At 45.1% G+C, this 21,234-nt stretch overlaps 1 protein-coding gene across 2 annotated transcripts in view; it reads right to left on the minus strand.

The window, feature by feature from the left end:
• LRSAM1 (leucine rich repeat and sterile alpha motif containing 1) overlaps window positions 1-21,234 on the minus strand; it is a 1,377,704-nt gene that overhangs the window by 722,553 nt on the left and 633,917 nt on the right. For both annotated transcript variants that reach the window (XM_030206572.1, XM_030206573.1), the window contains exon 11: window positions 18,490-18,519. In XM_030206572.1, the coding sequence (XP_030062432.1) occupies window positions 18,490-18,519 (30 nt within the window). The remainder of the gene's footprint in view (window positions 1-18,489; window positions 18,520-21,234) is intronic.

The raw sequence follows: 21,234 nt of genomic DNA on the forward strand, positions 1-21,234 counted from the left end.
AAAGTCCTGCAAGGTTTCCAAGCAAGTGAAGAAGGGAGATTCTGAGTCCAGGCAAACCCTTAGTGAGTGGATTGACTCAGGAGTCCTTTTAACTGGAAAACTATCTTACCTTTTCCCTAGCCCCGCAGTTTGGATTTCTAAATTATTTGTCTTTCAACTGTGTACTAAGAGCAAACTGTCAGTTCATGTCAGATTGACCGCAAACAGGAATTATCTGAAAGAGACTAAGAGTAAACAGCATCCAGCTGTTTTTTTTTATAGGTTTCCACTTGTGACAACCTAGAAGGGAGGGGGTGATTCAGTGAGGAGAACAAGAGAAGCCAGAAGTCTGCTTTCAGTTACTGAATAACCTTGCTGAGTGAGCTGTATTAGTGGCAGATGACAATGAGAAAAAAAAGAAAAGTAAAAAAAGTTCTGTGAGTATACTTTTATCAGCATTTATAAGAAATATAGAGTAATATTGTTATATCTGCTAGTTGTGTGATTCATATGAATTTACTTGGCAATAAACTTCTTTAGTGCTTATGAAATAGGAATATCTCCGAGTGCTTCATGTTCTCTTTTTGTGTGAATGTATGCTGAGTGAAAGGAAAGGGTAATATTATTCTTCATATGCTGGAGTGCAAGAAGTACCTTAGCTGAAGAAATGCCTTCAAAATATGGAAGAAGGAACCGTCTGAAAATAACAAGAAGCAGCATAAGGAGTGTCAAAGCAAATGCAAGGCGCAGATAAAGAAGGCCAAGAGGGATTACGAAAAAAAAGATAGCATTAGAGGCAAAAAAAACATAGTAAAAAACTTTTCGGTATATTAAAAGCAGGAAGCCGGCAAAAGAATCGGTTGGGCCGCTGGATGACCAAGGGGTAAAAGGGGTGATCAAGGAAGACAAAGACGTAGCGGAGAGATTGAATGAATTCTTTGCTTTGGTCTTCACCGAGGAAGATTTGGCTGGGATACCGGTGTCGGAAATGGTATTTCAAGAGGACGAGTCGGAGAAACTTACTGACTTCAAGGTAAACCTGGAGGACGTAATGGGGCAGTTCAGCAAACTGAAGAGTAGCAAATCTCCTGGACCGGATGGTATTCATCCTAGAGTACTGATAGAACTGAAAAATGAGCTTGCGGAGCTACTGCTAGTGAAGATTGGAGGGTGGCCAATGTAACGCCCATTTTTAAAAAAGGCTCCAGGGGAGATCCGGGAAATTATAGACCGGTGAGTCTGACGTCGGTGCCTGGGAAAATGGTAGAGGCTATTATTAAAAACAAAATTACAGAGCACATCCGAGGACATGGATTACTGAGACCAAGTCAGCATGGCTTTTGTGTGGGGAAATCTTGCCTGACCAATTTACTTCAATTCTTTGAAGGAGTGAACAAACATGTGGACAAAGGGGAGTCGGTTGATATTGTGTATCTGGATTTTCAAAAGGCGTTTGACAAGGTACCTCATGAAAGGCTACAGAGGAAATTGGAGGGTCATGGGATAGGAGGAAATGTCCTATTGTGGATTAAAAACTGGTTGAAGGATAGGAAACAGAGAGTGGGGTTAAATGGGCAGTATTCACAATGGAGAAGGGTAGTTAGTGGGGTTCCTCAGGGGTCCGTGCTAGGACCGCTGCTTTTTAATATATTTATAAATGATTTAGAGATGGGAGTAACTAGCGAGGTAATTAAATTTGCTGATGACACAAGTTATTCAAAGTCGTTAAATCACGACTGGATTGTGAAAAATTACAAGAGGACCTTACGAGACTGGGAGACTGGGCGGCTAAATGGCAGATGATGTTTAATGTGAGCAAGTGCAAGGTGATGCATGTGGGAAAAAAGAACCCGAATTATAGCTACGTCATGCAAGGTTCCACGTTAGGAGTTACGGACCAAGAAAGGGATCTGGGTGTCGTCGTCGATAACACACTGAAACCTTCTGCTCAGTGTGCTGCTGCGGCTAAGAAAGCGAATAGAATGTTGGGTATTATTAGGAAAGGTATGGAAAACAGGTGTGAGGATGTTATAATGCCGTTGTATCGCTCCATGGTGCGACCGCACCTTGAGTATTGTGTTCAATTCTGGTCGCCGCATCTCAAGAAAGATATAGTAGAATTGGAAAAGGTGCAGCGAAGGGCGACTAAAATGATAGCGGGGATGGGACGACTTCCCTATGAAGAAAGACTAAGGAGGCTAGGGCTATACAGCTTGGAGAAGAGACAGCTGAGGGGAGACATGATAGAGGTATATAAAATAATGAGTGGAGTGGAACAGGTGGATGTGAAGCTTCTGTTCACGCTTTCCAAAAATACTAGGACTAGGGGGCATGCGATGAAACTACAGTGTAGTAAATTTAAAACAAATCGGAGAAAATGTTTCTTCACCCAACGTGTAATTAAACTCTGGAATTCGTTGCCGGAGAAAGTGGTGAAGGCGGTTAGCTTAGCAGAGTTTAAAAAGGGGTTAGACGGTTTCCTAAAGGACAAGTCCATAAACCGCTACTAAACGGACTTGGAAAAATCCAAAATTCCAGGAATAACATGTATAGAATGTTTGTACGTTTGGGAAGCTTGCCAGGTGCCCTTGGCCTGGATTGGCCGCTGTCGTGGACAGGATGCTGGGCTCGATGGACCCTTGGTCTTTTCCCAGTATGGCATTACTTATGTACTTATGTACTTATGCAATTTATCTTTAAAATCGAGCGTGGTACCGGAAGTTTGGAGGGTGGCCAATGTAACGCCCATTTTCTAAAAAGGTTCCAGGGGAGATCCGGGAAATTATACACCGGTGAGTCTGACATCGGTGCCGGGGAAAATGGTAGAGGCTATTATTAAAAACAAAATTACAGAGCACATCTAAGGACATGGATTACTGAGACCAAGCCAGCACAGCCTTTGTGTGGGGAAATCTTGCCTGACCAATTTACTTCAATTCTTTGAAGGAGTAAACAAACATGTGGACAAAGGGTTGATATTGTGTATCTGGATTTTCAAAAGGCGCATGACAAGGTACCTCATGAAAGGCTATAGAGGAAATTGGAGGGTCATGGGATAGGAGGGAAAGTCCTATTGTGATTAAAAACTGGTTGAAGGATAGGAAACAGAGAGTGGGGTTAAATGGGCAGTATTCACAATGGAGAAGGGTAGTTAGTGGGGTTCCTCAGGGGTCTGTGCTAGGACCGCTGCTTTTTAATATATTTATAAATGATTTAGAGATGGGAGTAACTAGCGAGGTAATTAAATTTGCTGACGACACAAAGTTATTCAAAGTCATTAACTCGCGACAGGATTGTGAAAAATTACAGAAGGACCTTACGAGACTGGGAGACTGGACAGCTAAATGGCAGATGATGTTTAATGTGAGCAAGTGCAAGGTGATGCATATGGGAAAAAAGAACCCGAATTATAGCTACGTCATGCAAGGTTCCACGTTAGGAGTTATGGACCAAGAAAGGGATCTGGGTGTCGTCGTTGATAATACACTGAAACCTTCTGCTCAGTGTGCTGCTGCGGCTCGGAAAGCGAATAGAATGTTGGGTACTATTAGGAAAGGTATGGAAAACAGGTGTGAGGATGTTATAATGCCATTATATCGCTCCATGGTGCGACCGCACCTTGAGTATTGTGTCCAATTCTGGTTGCCGCATCTCAAGAAAGATATAGTGGAATTGGAAAAGGTGCAGCGAAGGGCGACTAAAATGATAGCGGGGATGGGACGACTCCCCTATGAAGAAAGACTAAGGAGGCTAGGGCTTTTCAGCTTGGAGAAGAGACGGCTGAGGGGAGACATGATAGAGGTATATAAAATAATGAGTGGAGTGGAACAGGTGGACGTGAAGCGTCTGTTCACGCTTTCCAAAAATACTAGGACTAGGGGGCATGCGATGAAACTACAGTGTAGTAAATCTAAAACAAATCGGAGAAAATCTTTCTTCACCCAACGCATAATTAAACTCTGGAATTCGTTGCCGGAGAATGTAGTGAAGGTGGTTAGCTTGGCAGAGTTTAAAAAGGGGTTAGACGGTTTCCTAAAGGACAAGTCCATAAACTGCTACTAAATGGACATGGGAAAAATCCACAATTCCAGGAATAACATGTATAGAATGTTTGTACGTTTGGGAAGCTGGCCAGGTGCTCTTGGCCTGGATTGGCCGCTGTCGTGGACAGGATGCTGGGCTCGATGGACCCTTGGTCTTTTCCCAGTGTGGCATTACTTATGTACTTATGATCTACAGTGGGGGAAATAAGTATTTGATCCCTTGCTGATTTTGTAAGTTTGCCCACTGACAAAGACATGAGCAGCCCATAATTGAAGGGTAGGTTATTGGTAACAGTGAGAGATAGCACATCACAAATTAAATCCGGAAAATCACATTGTGGAAAGTATATGAATTTATTTGCATTCTGCAGAGGGAAATAAGTATTTGATCCCCCACCAACCAGTAAGAGATCTGGCCCCTACAGACCAGGTAGATGCTCCAAATCAACTCGTTACCTGCATGACAGACAGCTGTCGGCAATGGTCACCTGTATGAAAGACACCTGTCCACAGACTCAGTGAATCAGTCAGACTCTAACCTCTACAAAATGGCCAAGAGCAAGGAGCTGTCTAAGGATGTCAGGGACAAGATCATACACCTGCACAAGGCTGGAATGGGCTACAAAACCATCAGTAAGACGCTGGGCGAGAAGGAGACAACTGTTGGTGCCATAGTAAGAAAATGGAAGAAGTACAAAATGACTGTCAATCGACAAAGATCTGGGGCTCCACGCAAAATCTCACCTCGTGGGGTATCCTTGATCATGAGGAAGGTTAGAAATCAGCCTACAACTACAAGGGGGGAACTTGTCAATGATCTCAAGGCAGCTGGGACCACTGTCACCACGAAAACCATTGGTAACACATTACGACATAACGGATTGCAATCCTGCAGTTCCCGCAAGGTCCCCCTGCTCCGGAAGGCACATGTGACGGCCCGTCTGAAGTTTGCCAGTGAACACCTGGATGATGCCGAGAGTGATTGGGAGAAGGTGCTGTGGTCAGATGAGACAAAAATTGAGCTCTTTGGCATGAACTCAACTCGCCGTGTTTGGAGGAAGAGAAATGCTGCCTATGACCCAAAGAACACCGTCCCCACTGTCAAGCATGGAGGTGGAAATGTTATGTTTTGGGGGTGTTTCTCTGCTAAGGGCACAGGACTACTTCACCGCATCAATGGGAGAATGGATGGGGCCATGTACCGTACAATTCTGAGTGACAACCTCCTTCCCTCCGCCAGGGCCTTAAAAATGGGTCGTGGCTGGGTCTTCCAGCACGACAATGACCCAAAACATACAGCCAAGGCAACAAAGGAGTGGCTCAGGAAGAAGCACATTAGGGTCATGGAGTGGCCTAGCCAGTCACCAGACCTTAATCCCATTGAAAACTTATGGAGGGAGCTGAAGCTGCGAGTTGCCAAGCGACAGCCCAGAACTCTTAATGATTTAGAGATGATCTGCAAAGAGGAGTGGACCAAAATTCCTCCTGACATGTGTGCAAACCTCATCATCAACTACAGAAGACGTCTGACCGCTGTGCTTGCCAACAAGGGTTTTGCCACCAAGTATTAGGTCTTGTTTGCCAGAGGGATTAAATACTTATTTCCCTCTGCAGAATGCAAATAAATTCATATACTTTCCACAATGTGATTTTCCGGATTTAATTTGTGATGTGCTATCTCTCACTGTTACCAATAACCTACCCTTCAATTATGGGCTGCTCATGTCTTTGTCAGTGGGCAAACTTACAAAATCAGCAAGGGATCAAATACTTATTTCCCCCACTGTAGGTATATACCCTACCATTTGTGTGAGTTTACACACACACACACAATTGATCAGGCACATATCAGCACGTAACAATCCTAGTAAATAAAACCCATTATCTTTTTATGCTTCAGCCAGGAAAGAACCACTGGCACTGGCAAATAGTGTAGGCTCTCACTCCTGCTATTGGCTTTGCAACAGCATTTTGAATCATTTACAGCAGGGATGGGCAACTTTAGTCCTCGAGAGCCACAACCCAGTCTGGTTTTCAGAATTTATTTATTTTATTTATGTATTACATTTGTATCCTGCACTTTCCCACTCAAAGCAGGTTCAATGCGACTTACACAGTAATAGGGAATACATTGTAGAGTGAGTATAGATTAAGTAAAGCCGAGTAGTAGAATAGATAAGTTGGTAGAGATAGGTAGTGGAGAATGGATTAAGGTGGTTGGTGTAGATTGGGTAAAGCCGAATAGTAGAATAGATAAGTTGGTAGAGATAGGTAGTGGAGAATGGATTAAGGTGGGAGGTGTAGATTGGGTTAATGCCGTTGTCTCTTGGTATTTGTTAAGTAGATGGGTTCACTAGTTTGGGTCATTTGGATAGGCTTGCTTGAATATATGGGTTTTTAGTGCTTTCCGGAAGGGTAGATGGTCACGGATTGATCAGATGAGACTGGGGAGGGCATTCCAGAGTTGGCTGCTTAGAAAGGAGAAATTGGATTCATAATATGTTTTGTACTTGATCAATTTGCATGCACTGCTTTCATTGCTGCCCACCCCTGATTTACAGCCTATACAATAAGCTCTTGGACATACCTGGATAAAAAGAATTGTAGTATTAAATTCTGCTAATTATTAAGACCCGAGCCATTGTTTGTGGCACAAGTCAGGAATCGTGAGCCCTTGGGCCACTACTGGCAACCGGCAGCAGCAGGCGAACCACCCAAACAAGGATCTAAGCTGGATGATGAATGCTGATACCGATTGATGTTCACACAAAACCTTACCCAGACATACCAACCATTACTAAATACAGCCAACATGAACACCAACAAACTACTCATGCTAATCTACTTCCTTCCCTTAATCCACCACGTATGGACCACTCCCAACATAAACAACAATCTCCCCACAACACACAAAAACCACAGACAACCCAATAACAGCGCAACAAACCAAAAGAATAACAACCAACTAAAATTAAAAACAAATACATACGGAAACAACCAACAGAAAGAGAAGAAAGGACACAACAAAACCAAATACCAAGAAACCAGACAAATAATAAGAATCAACACAACCAAATCCCAAACGGAACCTTCCTGACAAATCCAAATGGGATACGTAAACGCCAGATCAGTGGTAAATAAAACAGAGACTATAACAGACTGGATCACCACAGACAATCTGGACCTCCTATTCATCACTGAATCCTGGATTCATGACCTTAAAGACCCTATAATCTAAGATCTATATCCACCGGGATACAAAATTACCCACTGGACAAGAAACGGAAAAAGAGGAGGAGGAATAGCAATTATATACAAATCTGAGTTTATCATCACAACAATAACTGAATCGATTCTACCGCAAATTGAAATCGCTTCAGTAAGAATTAATCACGCAACCCTGCAAGAACACCTTACCGCAGTCTTGCTCTATAGACCACCAGGCAACTGGCAAGAATCCCAAACATACCTCATGGACTTTATCTCGAACACTTGTGTCTCTAGCTCAAATGTCATCATAATAGGAGATATCAATCTACATCTTGAAGATCTCAACTCAACCAGTACCCAAGAATGCGAAGAGTTCCTACAATTATGGGACCTTCATAGGACACACACACAACCTACCCACAGAAAAGGACACACTCTAGACATCATCACACCCAACTTTGACCTCGATGCAAACCTTACACTAACAGACACAAAATGGACACAAGTACTATGGTCGGACCACTACAAAGCAAACATCTCCCTCCAATGGCGAACAAAAGGACCACCGAATAAACAAGAACGGAAAACTTACACCACGAGAGAACATCATCTCCCAAGCATTCAAGAGATTTGCCAAATCTCACTGCAAACTAGATATATGCCCAAACAACCTGAAGACATCTGCTCCTCAACAATTCATAAACGACATAACGAAACACCTGAATTACATGCTACAAAATGGACTCTTCCCGAAGGAAAAAGGAAACATTTTACTCACCCCCATACCCAAAGACGCAAAGTGCTAAACTAACTAACTACAGACCAGTAGCATCCATTCCCTTAATAACCAAATTAACGGAAGGGTTGGTGACCAAGCAACTTACAAACTATCTACATAAATTTTCAATACTTCCCGATTCTCAGTCAGGATTTCGGTCTAACCACATTACCGAAACAGTATTAGTAACTCTCATGACTAAATTCAAACAAATGATTGCATCTGGTAAGAACATACTACTTTTACAATTTGACATGTCAAGTGCTTTCGACATGGTTGACCACGGAATTTTACTACACATCCTTGAATACTTCGGAATCAGAGGCAACGTCCTCAATTGGTTCAAGGGATTCCTAATCTAGTTAGTCTATCTCAGCCGCATGGGTACCTGAATGTGGAGTACCACAAGGATCCCCCCTCTCGCCAACTCTATTCAACTTAATGATGATACCCTTGGCAAAATTACTATCAAATCAAAACCTTAATCCATACATTTATGCAGATGACGTAACAATCTACATCCCAGTCAAACAAGACCTAAAAGAAATTTCCAACGACATCAACCAAAGTCTCAACATCAATGCAGAAAAAACCCAGTGCCTAATACTCACCTCCTAACACAACAAGAAAGAATTCACCGCCATTAACACACCAACTCTAAACCTTCCTATTTCAGAAACCCTAAAAATTCTTGGAGTCACCATTGATCAACACCTAACACTAGAGAACCACACGAAAAACACAACCAAGAAGATGTTCCACTCAATAAGGAAATTAAAAAGAATAAGACCTTTCTTCCCAAGGAGTGTTTTCCGCAACCTGGTACAATCAATGGTGCTCAGCCATCTAGACTATTGCAATGCACTATATGCCGGCTGCAAATAATCAAGAAACTCCAGACAGCCCGGAACACTGCAGCTAGACTCATATTTGGCAAACCAAAATTTTAAAGTGCCAAGCCCTTATGAGAAAAATTACATTGGCTCCCACTTAAGGAACGCATCACGTTCAAAATATGTTCACTAGTTCACAAAATTATCCATGGAGACGCACCAGCTTACATGTCTGACCTGATAGACCTACCACCTAGGAATGCCAAAAGATCATCCCGCACATTCCTTGATCTGCACTTCCCCAGCTGCAAAGGAATGAAATACAAACTAATGCATGCGTCAAACTTTACCTACCTGAGCACACAGTTCTGGAACGCACTGCCGCGCAGCTTGAAATCGATCTATGAAAGAACGAACTTCCGCTTTTTACTGAAGACTCATCTCTTTAATAAAGCATACCACAAAGATCAACCAATGTGAATATGCACAACTTGCCCATCTATATTCAGAACTGTTTCTTAATATCTGCTGTATACTATTACTTTGTTTTATTATCATCATGCTGACCAAGATCCTGCAATACTAAATGTTTATTTACTAACATTTTTCCACTACTCATGATGTATTGTAAGCCACTTTGAGCCTGCAAAGAGGTGGGATAAGGTGGGATACAAATGCAACAAATAATAATAATAATAAAATAATAAAAACGGACAGGACTGGTATGAGTAGGACTGGAGCAAGCTGGACTGGAGCTGAAGGTAGGCAGCGCTGGAGCAAGCAGGACTGGAGCAGAAGCTGAAGGCAGGCAGCACTGGAGCAAGCAGGACTGGAACAGAAGCTGAAAGCAGGCAGGGCTGGAACAAGCAGTGTTGGAACTGAAGCTGAAGACAGACAGGGCTAGAACAAGCAGGGTTGAGATTGAAGTTGAAGACTGGCAGGACAGGAACAAGCAGGGCTGGAACTGCAACAAACACACACAGATGAAAACTCATCTGAAAACCTCTGTTGCAAAGGCAAAGCAGGAAGGTTTATAAGCGCTTTATAAAGGCATTTACTGATGTCGTCATGAGTGAGAATGATGCTTGGAAGCAGGAACACCAGGGCAAGCCTTGGCTGCAAGCCAATATAGGGCATATTTTTCCCCTCTAGGGCATATAGAATGGGTTGTATTTTATACCCTGGACTTTTTAACAGTGTGAATTAGGATTCCTTGGTGTAGTAGAAATCACCTATTGTTGGGGTTGGAAGGGTAGAGGGTGGTGGTGGGAAGGAGGGTTATTATAGCTGCTCATTGTTATTATTGTTCTCTATTTGTAATTTATACACAACAGTTGCACAGCATATTGTTCCTTTTTATACTTTAATAAAAAGATGTAAATATAAAATCATAAGTGTTCAAGGCTTCTGCAGATGAGAACAGAACCTGCGGGGACAGGGCAGGGACGGAGACAGGGCCTGTGGGGATGGGGCGGGGACGGAGTCAGGGCCTGCGAGGACGGGGCGGGGATGGAGACAAATTTTGTCCCCATGTCATTCTCTACTCAAAACTAAAAGCTAGTAACAGGGATGTCCTGGACCTTATATCTAGGGTCCAGTTCTTCGAGCATGGTGCAAGACATCAAGTCTTGAGGAGTCTTCTTAGAACTGCAGGGAAAAGTCGGAATCTTGGGCACAGTACAGGTTTCGGCCAGGAGGTCACCGGTCTGGGATGAAACACTGGTTACACAGGCGGTCACTAAGACGACTGCAGAAGTATCAGAGTCCAGGGATGGTTGTTCGCTGATATCAGTCCAAGCATCAGAATCCTGGTACGGTTGCTCGTCGGAAATACTGCAAGCATCAGAAGCCAGGCAATGTTTTCTGCAAGAGTCACTCCAAGCTGTGATCTCACCTCTTCCCCAGTCTAAGGTCGGATTGTGTCTCTGTAGAAAAGGTAGACCCAAGACAATGGGTTGTACTGCTGTCTGGAGAACGCATAGAGTGATGTCTTCCTTGTGGTTGCCAATGCACAGGTGCACTGGAACCATTTGTGTGCTTAAGTGTCCTTGAATGTGACCGTAGACTGGAGAGACTGGAATACTCTTTTGTAGCTCGTGTGGGAATGTTAAATTGACAGACCGGGGCTTCGTCTATGAAGTTTCCACCAGCTCCGGAATCCAGAAAAACTTCAGTAAGCTTCTTTCCTTGATCTAAGTTGAGTACAGCTGGAATTAGGAATTGATTACAAAGAGAACCCAAGGAGAAGCCCAATGTGGTGCCCACAGTAAGACCTTAATTTAAGGATCCAGGTTTATTTGGGCACCTGCCTGCATAGTATCCATGGTCGCCACAATATAGACATAAATTAAAGATCAGTCACCTCTGTTTCTCTTGTTTCGAAAGTTGAGAATGACCCAGTTGCATGGGTTCTACTACTACTACTACTTAACATTTCTAGAGCGCTACTAGGGTTACGCAGCGCTGTACAAATTAACGAATAAGGACGGTCCCTGCTCAGAAGAGCTTACAATCTAAAGGACGAAATGTCAAGTTGGGGTAGTTGAGATTTCCTGAGAAGAGGTGTAGTGATTAGGTGCCGAAGGCGACATTGAAGAGGTGGGCTTTGAGCAATGATTTGAAGATGGGTAGGGAGGGGGCCCGGCGTATGGGCTCAGGGAGTTTGTTCCAAGTATGGGGTGAGGCGAGGCAGAAAGGGCGAAGCCTAGAGTTGGCGGTGGTGGAGAAGGGTCCTGAAAGGAGGGATTTGTCTTGAGAGCGGAGGTTACGGGTAGGGACGTAAGGGGAGATGAGGGTAGAGAGGTAAGGAGGGGCTGCAGATCGAGTGCATTTGTAGGTGAGTAGGAGAAGCTTGAACTATATGCGGTATCTGATCAGAAGCCAGTGAAGTGACTTGAGGAGAGGGGTGATATGAGTATATCGGTTAAGGCGGAAGATAAGATGTGCGGCAGAGTTCTGAATGGACTGAAGGGGGGATAGATGGCTAACTGGGAGGCCGGTGAGGAGTAGGTTGCAGTAGTCAAGGCGAGAGGTAATGAGAGAGTGTATGAGAGTTCGGGTGGTTTGCTCGGAGAGGAAGGGGCGAATTTTGATAATGTTATAGAGGAAGAAGCGACAGGTCTTGGCTATCTGCTGGATATGCGCAGAGAAGGAGAGGGAGGAGTCGAAGATGACACCGAGGTTGCGGGCAGATGAGACGGGGACGATGAGGGTGTTATCAACTGAGATAGAGAGTGAAGGGAGAGGAGAAGTGGGTTTGGGTGGGAAAACAATAAGTTCAGTCTTGGCCATGTTCAGTTTCAGGTGGCAGTTGGACATCCAGGCAGCAATGTCGGATAAGCAGGCCGATACCTTGGCCTGGGTTTCCGCAGTGATTTCTGGTGTGGAGAGATAAAGCTGGGTGTCGTCAGCATAAAGATGATAGTGGAAACCATGAGAAGAGATCAGGGAGCCTAAGGAAGAGGTGTAGATTGAAAAAAGAAGGGGCCCAAGGACAGATCCCTGAGGAACTCCAACAGAGAGCGGGATAGGATAGGGGAGGAGGATGAACCATGAGAGTGTACTCTGAAGGTACGATGGGAGAGATAAGAGGAGAACCAGGAGAGGACAGAGCCCTGGAACCCAAAGGAGGACAGTGTGTCAAGAAGTAGGTTGTGATTGACAGTGTCAAAAGCGGCGGATAGGTCGAGGAGGATGAGGATGGAGTAGTGACCTTTGGATTTGGCGAGGAATAGGTCATTGCAGACCTTAGATAGTGCCGTTTCTGTCGAGTGTAGGGGGCGAAAGCCGGATTGAAGCGGATCGAGGATGGCATGAGTGGAGAGAAAATCAATGCAGCGGCTGTGAATGGCGCGTTCAAGTATCTTGGAGAGGAAGGGTAGGAGGGAAATGGGGCGGTAGTTGGAGGGACAGGTAGGGTCAAGTGATGGTTTTTTGAGGAATGGTGTGACCACAGCATGCTTGAAGGTGTCCGGGACAGTTGCAGTGGAGAGAGAGAGGTTGAGGATATGACAGATGGTGGGGGTGATAGTAGGAGTGATGGTGTTAAGTAAGTTGGTGGGGATGGGGTCTGAGGAACAGGTGGTGGATTTCGAGGAGGAGAGGAGATGGGCGGTTTCCTCTTCGGTGATAGCAGGAAAAGAGGAGAAGGAGGCCTGGGTAGGTTGGTTGAGAGAGTGGGTTACAGGATGAAGAGGAGGAGAAGGTTTGGTGGTGAATTCGAGGTTGATCTTCTGGACCTTGTCACGGAAGTAGTCGGCCAGAGATTGAGGAGAGAGTGAGGGGGGGTGGGAGCGGAGGGCACTTTGAGGAGGGAGTTGAGGGTGGCGAAGAGACGACGTGGGTTAGAGCTGAGGGAATTAGACAGTTGGGTATAATAGTCCTGTTTAGCGAGGAATAGGGAGGATTGGAAGGAGGATAGCATGAATTTGAAGTGAATGAAGTCAGTATGGGCGCGAGATTTCCTCCAGAGGCGTTCAGCCGAACGGGCGCAGGAGTGAAGGTATCGGGTGCAAGGGGTCAGCCAGGGCTGGGGATTGGTACAGAATCTGGAGGACAGGCCTCCTTCAGAATAGGAGCCTATGACATATACCGATAACTTGGTGTTTTAATACCTATCTTTTCTGAGGAGCGCCGTTCTTGGCTACTACTAATTTCTAGAGCGCTACTAGGGTTACACAGCGCTACGCTCCTTAAGTCGAATGTCTATCACATTGCAGAGTTCAATAAGGTCGTCTAATCTGTTTGGAAGCTCACGTCTGGCCAACTCATCCATAATTTGGGGAGCCCACCCCTGCTAAAAGTCGCAACAAGACTCTCGTTCCAAGTCAATTCTGAAGCCAGAGTACAGAAACTGATAGCATAGTCGCCTAGGGTCCGCGTTCCCTGCTTTAGTCTCAGGAGGGGGAAGCTGCAGATGTAACCTTCCCAGGCTCTTCAAAGACCCATTTAAATTGTTCCAAGAACCTAGGGAGATCATAAAGCACCAGGTCCTCCTTTTCCCAAAGAGGAGTTGCCCATGCTAAGGCTTGACTGGACAGAAAGAAAATAGTATAAGCCACCCGGGTTCTGTCGGAAGGAAAATCTTGGCGTTAGAGCTCAAAAATTATGTTACACTGGTTGAGAAAACCTCTACAGTCTTTGGGATTACCGTCATATCTCGGTGGGGCCTCAAGCCGGATACCTGACCTTACTGGAGCTATTGCCAGTACTGGTTCCAACCTCAGTGGAACTGAAACTGTTATTGAATTCTGCGCCTCCATACATTGCTGGAGCAGGTCCAGGCGTGCTTCCAAGTGTTGCTGGCGCTGGTCCAGGAGTGCTTCCAAGTGTTGCTGGCGCTGGTCCATACGTGCTTTCATGCATTGTGTAGTGTCCTGCAGATGGGCAAGAGGTCAGAGTGAGTCTGAAGTGTCCGCAGGGCGGATGGCTCTGCCAAGCTCATGGCCTTTGCAATCTGTCACAAATGTCAGGAATGGAATGAACTCAGGAACATGACTGGGAAACAGGGAGGAGGCAGTCCACAGCAGCCACAGGGCCTGGTCACTGGAAGGAGAGGTGAGTGTAGACCCGGGGGCACGTCTGAGGATTTTTAAAGCCAGAGGAAGAGGCAATTGCTGGCTCATTCATTTCTCAAAACACCAAGTCCCAATGAACAGTTAGCTTACACTTGTGTCAGATTCGGAGGAGGTGTAAATGCCAATGGGGAAATGCCCCACCCCCATAAGCTGCAGGGCTGGCTACGCCCAGACAGCCTGTTAAAAATTTCCCAGTAAACCACTGAGGCTCAGATGCATCAACCAAACGTAAAAAAAGCAAAATCATTAAAGCCATTACCGAATTTTAAAAAACGACCAATGCTCCAAAAAAACAAGTCGCACAAGTTCGGTGCGGTATTGTAAAGAACGATGCACTAATCCCCGTCGGTAATCGGCTCGTAAAGCATGCGCAAAGCAGCCAAGCGTTATTCTGGCTGCTCTGCGCATGCCAGAAACGTAAAAGAAAAAAAAGAAAACACAAACACGTGGCTCCCCACTTTCCCTTGCATGTCTCCACAAACATTAAAGGATCGGGAGGGGGCAAAGGTGCTCATCAGCAGCGTCCTGTATGGACGGCCTTGCCTTGCTCCCCCCCCCCCCCCAAAGTCCCCGCAGCTCTGTTTGTGAAATAAAAGCTGTTAAAAATGAAACCTTTTCAGTTGCTGGGCTCCCCCTCCCTTCCTGTCTCTCTCTTCTTCAGTCGGCAATGCTCCGCCTCCTGCCCTCCTCCACCTCCGTGACCCGCCCCCCCCCCCCCCGAGTTCGTCCCCGCCGCTTCCCCCCTCCACCATAATGGCCGGTGCAGCACCTCTCACCTATGTTTGAAGGCTGATCCATCCCGTGCAGCGCCTTCAAACATAGGTGAGAGGCGCTGCACCGGCCATTATGGTGGAGGGGGGGTCCGGTGGAGGGGGGGAGCGGCGGGGACAAACTCGGGGGTGGGGGGGTGGGGCACGGAGGTGGAGGACGGCAGGAGGCGGAGCATTGCCGACTGAAGAAGAGAGAGACAGGGAGGGGGAGCTCAGCAACTGCAAAGGTTTCATTTTTAACAGCTTTTATTTCACAATCAGAGCAGCGGGGAGCAGCGGGGACTTCGGGGGGGGGGGGGGGCAAGGCAAGGCCGTCCATACAGGACGCTGCTGATGAGTGCCTTTGCCCCCTCCCGATCCTTTTTTAATTTAGTTTCGTTTTTTATTTTAGGCACAGGGAAGCAGGGAGCCACTTTTCTTTTTAAACATGCCAGCAATTTGGTTTTTCATCGTGCAGGGGGCAGCGGGGAGATGACAGCTCAGGCTTTAACGACAGGTCTGAGCGGACGTTAAATTTCTGGCGGTAAGTGAATCGCTGCTATCGTCGGTATGGTTAGTGCATTCCGAATTGTCTACATTTCAATGGTAGTTTATCATTTGCATTCCAGTTTTGTTAGCTGCTAGCTTCCTCGGAAAATGGCCTTTGATGCATGCTACGTTTGAAAATTTCTTCGTTAAGGGTCATTAAAAGGGTCGTTCAGGTTTAGTGCATCTGGGCCTGAGTAAGAGGGACACACAGGGAAGAGAATAGTTTAGAATTTATGAAACAATCCGAAACACAAATTTGAAAATACATAAATTCAAAATATCTTAGCTTCAGGCTTGCACTGCTTTTCAGGATTTCCACCTCTCCAGGAAGCAGCCCTTCCCATAAAGACAAACTCTTACTAGGCACCAGGTACAATGGAAGCCAAATTAATTTTAAGCTTCAATCAACTCTGCAGCAGGAAGAATTAAAAAAAAGGCCACAGATCTGGAAGTAGAGCACCCTTATTAAACACTCAAGCTCAGCATAAAAAATAAAACACAAGGCAAAAGTACAGTTTAGAGTCAGTCCAATGCTGCTCCCTCTCCATACTTCAAACCTCCGCTCGCACACAAGCCCAACACAGCTCCCTCTCCTCTCACCCCCAGACTCCAGCATTGCTTTCTCTTCTCTCTCCTCCCTGCCTGGTCTGTCAAACTTGTACTGTCTGCCGGCCCCTGCAGAATTAACAGGTTGCCTGGGCTTGGGCCTGATCCTTCCCTCTGCCACTACATCCTGTGTATGTAGGACTGGACAGAACAGAGGGAAAGATCCAGCACTGGCCCAGGCAGTCTGTTAATGCTGCAGAAGGAGGAAGACCATGCAGGTTTGACAGACAGAGGGAGAGGGAAGCAGTGCTGGACTCGGGGGGGGGGGGGGGGGGGGGTTGTTGAGGGAAGAAGAAAGAGAGCAGTGATGGTCTGTGTGGCAGGAGAGGGGAGAAAGACATACTGCACGCTTAAAAAAAAACCACTACTATGTGCTGGCCACATGACACACCTTTCAGGTGCTTGCAACACACCAGTTGAGAACTACTGCTCTAGGGTCTCTGGCAGTGGAGACTGCATAGAAACTTAGGAGAGTCCCCTTTCTGACAGAGAAGGTGAGTAAGGAGAACAGGGTCCAAGTCAGGAGTGGGTTCTACATGCCGCTTCTTTGAAGGATGGTGCCTGGGCACCTGCAAACTGCTGCTGACCTTCTGTAAGAGGGAGAGCCCTCTTCATTAAATAGACTAGATGCATTTGGGTACAAACTCAGGAGGAAAAGGTACCTGTGCAGCTGCATCTGAAGAATCCATGAAGGAGTGCTGAGGAGCCAATGCAGGAAGCATAGGATGAAGGTGAAAGGGGACAGGCTCAGAAGTAACCTGAGGAAATACTTCTTCATGAAAAGGGTGATGAATTTGAGGAATGGCCTTCTGGTGGAAGAGGAGGAGATGAAAACAATATCTGAATTCAAGAGAGTTGGGACAAGTATATAGGATCTCTAAGGGAGTGATAGAGAGAGTAGATGGCATGGATGGGCAGACTTTATAGGCCATATGGCCTTTATCTACTTACATTTTTCTATGTTTCTAGAACCCCCTGAAGGCACAACCGTTTGTGTCAGGGCACCGATTCAGCTAAAGAAGTGGAACCGCAGTGTTCTAATATGGATGCCGCTGCCTGAACTGACATGGAGTCAGAGAGAACCGTGCGGGAATCTGAAGCACCCACCATGACTTGCAACAGTGAGAGGAAGCAGGGAGCCCAGAAAACACCAAAAGAAAAGGCTGCCTCAGGAGCTGAGTCACTGAGAAAACAAAATGAAAGTAAGCCGCGGTACTGCCAGAACTGACAGTAATTAAAAATTTAAAGCTGTACTCATGGTGAAGGAAGCAAGAAGGCTGTCAGTTTCTCTGAGAAGGAGAATGCTGGATGCAAGTATTTAACCCCCTATAAGCTCTAGCCGCTCACAGCAGACAAACTCTGTGGAGTTTAGCATTTGCTTTCTCATGTTTAATTAATGTATTTATTTTTTAATGAGGAAGGAGAAGCTTGCAGCAGAATGGATTGGGGGGGGGGGGGGGGGAGGAGGGACCCTGCACTACCAGATGTAAGAAGGCACCAGCAGCAGCCTTATCACCCCAATGCTCAACTGGACAAAAAATAGAACAGGAGCCAAATTTCTCAGAAGACACCAGAGGCTGATGGTAGACCATCCACCACCTGCTGGAGATAGAGCATACTGATTGACCAGAACGCATTCCATCCTATATAACAGTTCTCTATCTCCACCTGCTGGTAGATGGGCATAACCCATAAGTTTCTGCATTCATCTGCTCTGATGACAAGGAAATGACAAAAGTATAAAATCATGAGTGGGGTGGAATGGCTATATAGGAAACAGTTGTTTTAACCTTTCAAACACCACTGAACAAGAGGACACTCCATATAACAGACAACCAGCAGACTGAAAATACATTCTAGAAAGTATTTTCATACAGTGTACAAATAAGAGGTGGAATCTGTTGCTGAAGGATGTGATCAGGGTGACTAACACAGTGGAGTTTAAAAGAAGTTTGGACAAGTTCCTGGAAGAAAAGTCCATTAAAATAATTAGGTAGATTTGGAAAAGCTATTGTTTATCCCTGGTTAAAAGCTATGATCTGCTGGGTACTTGTGAACCAGAGAGGCCACTGTCAAAGTCAGGATGCTGGGCTTGATGGAGCTCAGACTGACTCGGCATGGCTTTTCTTATGTTCTTAAGCTATGAAGATTTTAAGAACATCTTACCTTCCTCTTTTCGTAGTCCAAGAATTTGCTCTGAGAAGCAAAGGAGAGAGAAATATCAAGTAAAAATATGATTTTATGCTGTAGTATGGCCAGACATACACCATATTTTCTTTTGGGGGATGGGCAGCGGTGGACATGGATGGGCATTAGGCATCCCATTTTCTCTGCAACTCAATGCTTTCCTTTGCCTTACCACAAAAGTGAGCAACTCACTAGCCTACCTTTTCTCTGCTCCGTAACTTAATGTACTTTGCTCTGTGTGTTCCAGGCACGCTCTGGTTTGTCTCACTTTGTTCCTACCTCCAAAACCGCTGCTAATGCAGTGGGCCCAAGCTCCAAACCCCACCTGTCCAGAAGTGACATCACTACCAAGCTGCTATATTTTCAAATGCACCTCGCAGTGCACATTTTGGTTACTTTTCTCTGCTCCGTAACTTATTGTACTTTGCCCTGTGTGTTCCAGGCACGCTCCAGTTCATCTCACTGTGCTCCTACCTCCAAAGCTGCTATATTTTCAACTGCACTAGCAGCGAACGTCATGTGCACTTGCCAAAGGAGGGCGCACAAGGAGTAGGTCCTGATCCTTTCTGCACTCTTTCAAGCGCAACCTTTTATTGTTTTTCTTGCAACATTATGGCATCTCGGGCGCTGATTAATAGACATGCCCCTCTTTATTCTTGCACTCTTCCTTATGTGTTACACTGGCCTTCCCCTGCCTCACCACTCTCCCTCATCAGCATTACTAAGAAATCTGGTTGCCATCCCTTTACAACCCCCAAGGTCACACCTGGTCCGGCCCTGACGACTAGTGTTTCAGTAGGTCTGCTTAATTCCCATTCGGTACGTGGTAAATCTCATCTTATCTTTGATCTTATCATGGCATAAAAATTGCACCTTCTCTATCTTAAGGAAACCTGGCACACTGACGCAGACCTTGCTTATATCAATCAGGCCACTCCTCCAGGTTTCTTGAATTAAGCTAACAACCGTAATATACCTGTCCTGATGGTGGACTCACAGTGATCTACTCTTCACAACTTCAGCTCTCATGTTTTTCTCATCACTCTGATCCCCTTCTTGAATCTCTTAGCTTTAGGCTTGGTCCATCACCTGTCTCAGATTTTCTTCTTCTGTACCACCCTATCTTCATTTCAACTGCTTCTTACCTCTGTAACTGATCAGTGACCGTGAATGCACTCTTCCTACCCGATTATATTAGGAGATTTTTTTTTTTTTTTTAATTTTCTTTCTTTATTAATTTTTTTTTTTACATCCATAGACAAAAATGGCAATATCAGAAAATACAACACAAAGAAATAACTGATAACAGCCATTCCTAAGAAAAAATAGAAAGGAAAACTATTTTAAATTTGTCCACAATTAATGAATCAAGATACTAGGAAAAAAGAAATCATAAAAATACATCTAAACATAGTTGTTAACAATTCAAAGCGGTTGAGCAGAACAGGATATTACAGCCGACGTTACAGCATTCTCAATCAGGGGGGCAATTCTTCAGGAGGTTTAATACCTTCCTTTAAAACTAGAAATTCCAATAGTTTCGAGGGAGTAAAAAATATGTAATTAACTGTTTCAAAAGTAACATAACATTTACAAGGAAACTTCAACAAAAAAGTAGCTCCTAAATTAAGTGTCCTAGATTTATACAATAGGAATTCCTTCCTCCTTTTTTGTGTGTTCCTTGCCATATCGGGGAAAATCTGAATTTTTTGTCCCAGGAAACAGTCATTTAAATGGCGAAAATATAGTCTGAGAATATTATTTCTATCAAGTTCAAGAGCAAATGTCACAATTAAAGTTGTTCTCTCTGTGACCACATCCAACGAATTTTCAAGAAATTCAGTCAAATTTAAATTTGGAGTAACCTGAGGCTGTTCTTTTGAAATTCTCACTACTCCAGAGATATACTGGGCCCTTGTTATAGGGGGATAACCCTCTACAGGAATCCCTAGTATATCGCTGAAGTATTTTCTAAGCATGTCCAAGGATGAAATTAAAGGGGATTTGGGAAAATTCAACACCCGCAAGTTATTTCTTCTTCCACAGTTCTCCAAGTACTCCATCCTTCTTTCCTGGATTTCTTTATCTTTAACCATTGTTATAGTTAAATCCTGTAATTGTTTAATCTCAGTTTCCATCTTTAAAATCTTTTCATTTTGTTCCTGAGCTTTTGTTGATAAATCCTGGGTAAATTGTTTCAGTTCTACAATTTCGCCCTTTATAGAAGTATTTATTTGAAGCAAAGTATTGTTTACCTGTTGAATTGCCTCCCATAGCGTAATCATAGTCACCTGGGTAGGTCTTATCATTCCTCCACCTTTCTCTGAAGCAAATCCATGAGAAGCAGGGAGCCCGACCAGCGTTTCTCCCTGAGATATTGTCTCCTTCCCTGGAGTAGAAGTACACGATGGTCCTCCTTCCACAATCAGCGGTTCAAGCTGTTGTGGCTGCACCGGTTCAACTATGCTTCCGGGTTGTGGAGGAGCGGTGAGAGAAGGAGGGCTCAACGTCGCGCCCTCAATGCTGCGCTCTGCCCCCGAATGGGGCGAGCCCATCATAGTAAGGTCCTGCTCGCTAAGGGTCCCGATTCCGAAGGTTTCCAGCGTCGTCTGACGAGAAGCTAGGGATGGCGCTGGTGCCTTGGAGGTAGGTGCCTGCGTCTTTCCCTTTCTTTTCCCCATCTAAAAGTCGGGGATAGAATTTCTCTATCAGCGTCGGCATTAA

The sequence above is a fragment of the Microcaecilia unicolor genome, chromosome 6 (genome assembly GCF_901765095.1).
Source record: "Microcaecilia unicolor chromosome 6, aMicUni1.1, whole genome shotgun sequence".
NCBI lineage: Eukaryota > Metazoa > Chordata > Amphibia > Gymnophiona > Siphonopidae > Microcaecilia > Microcaecilia unicolor.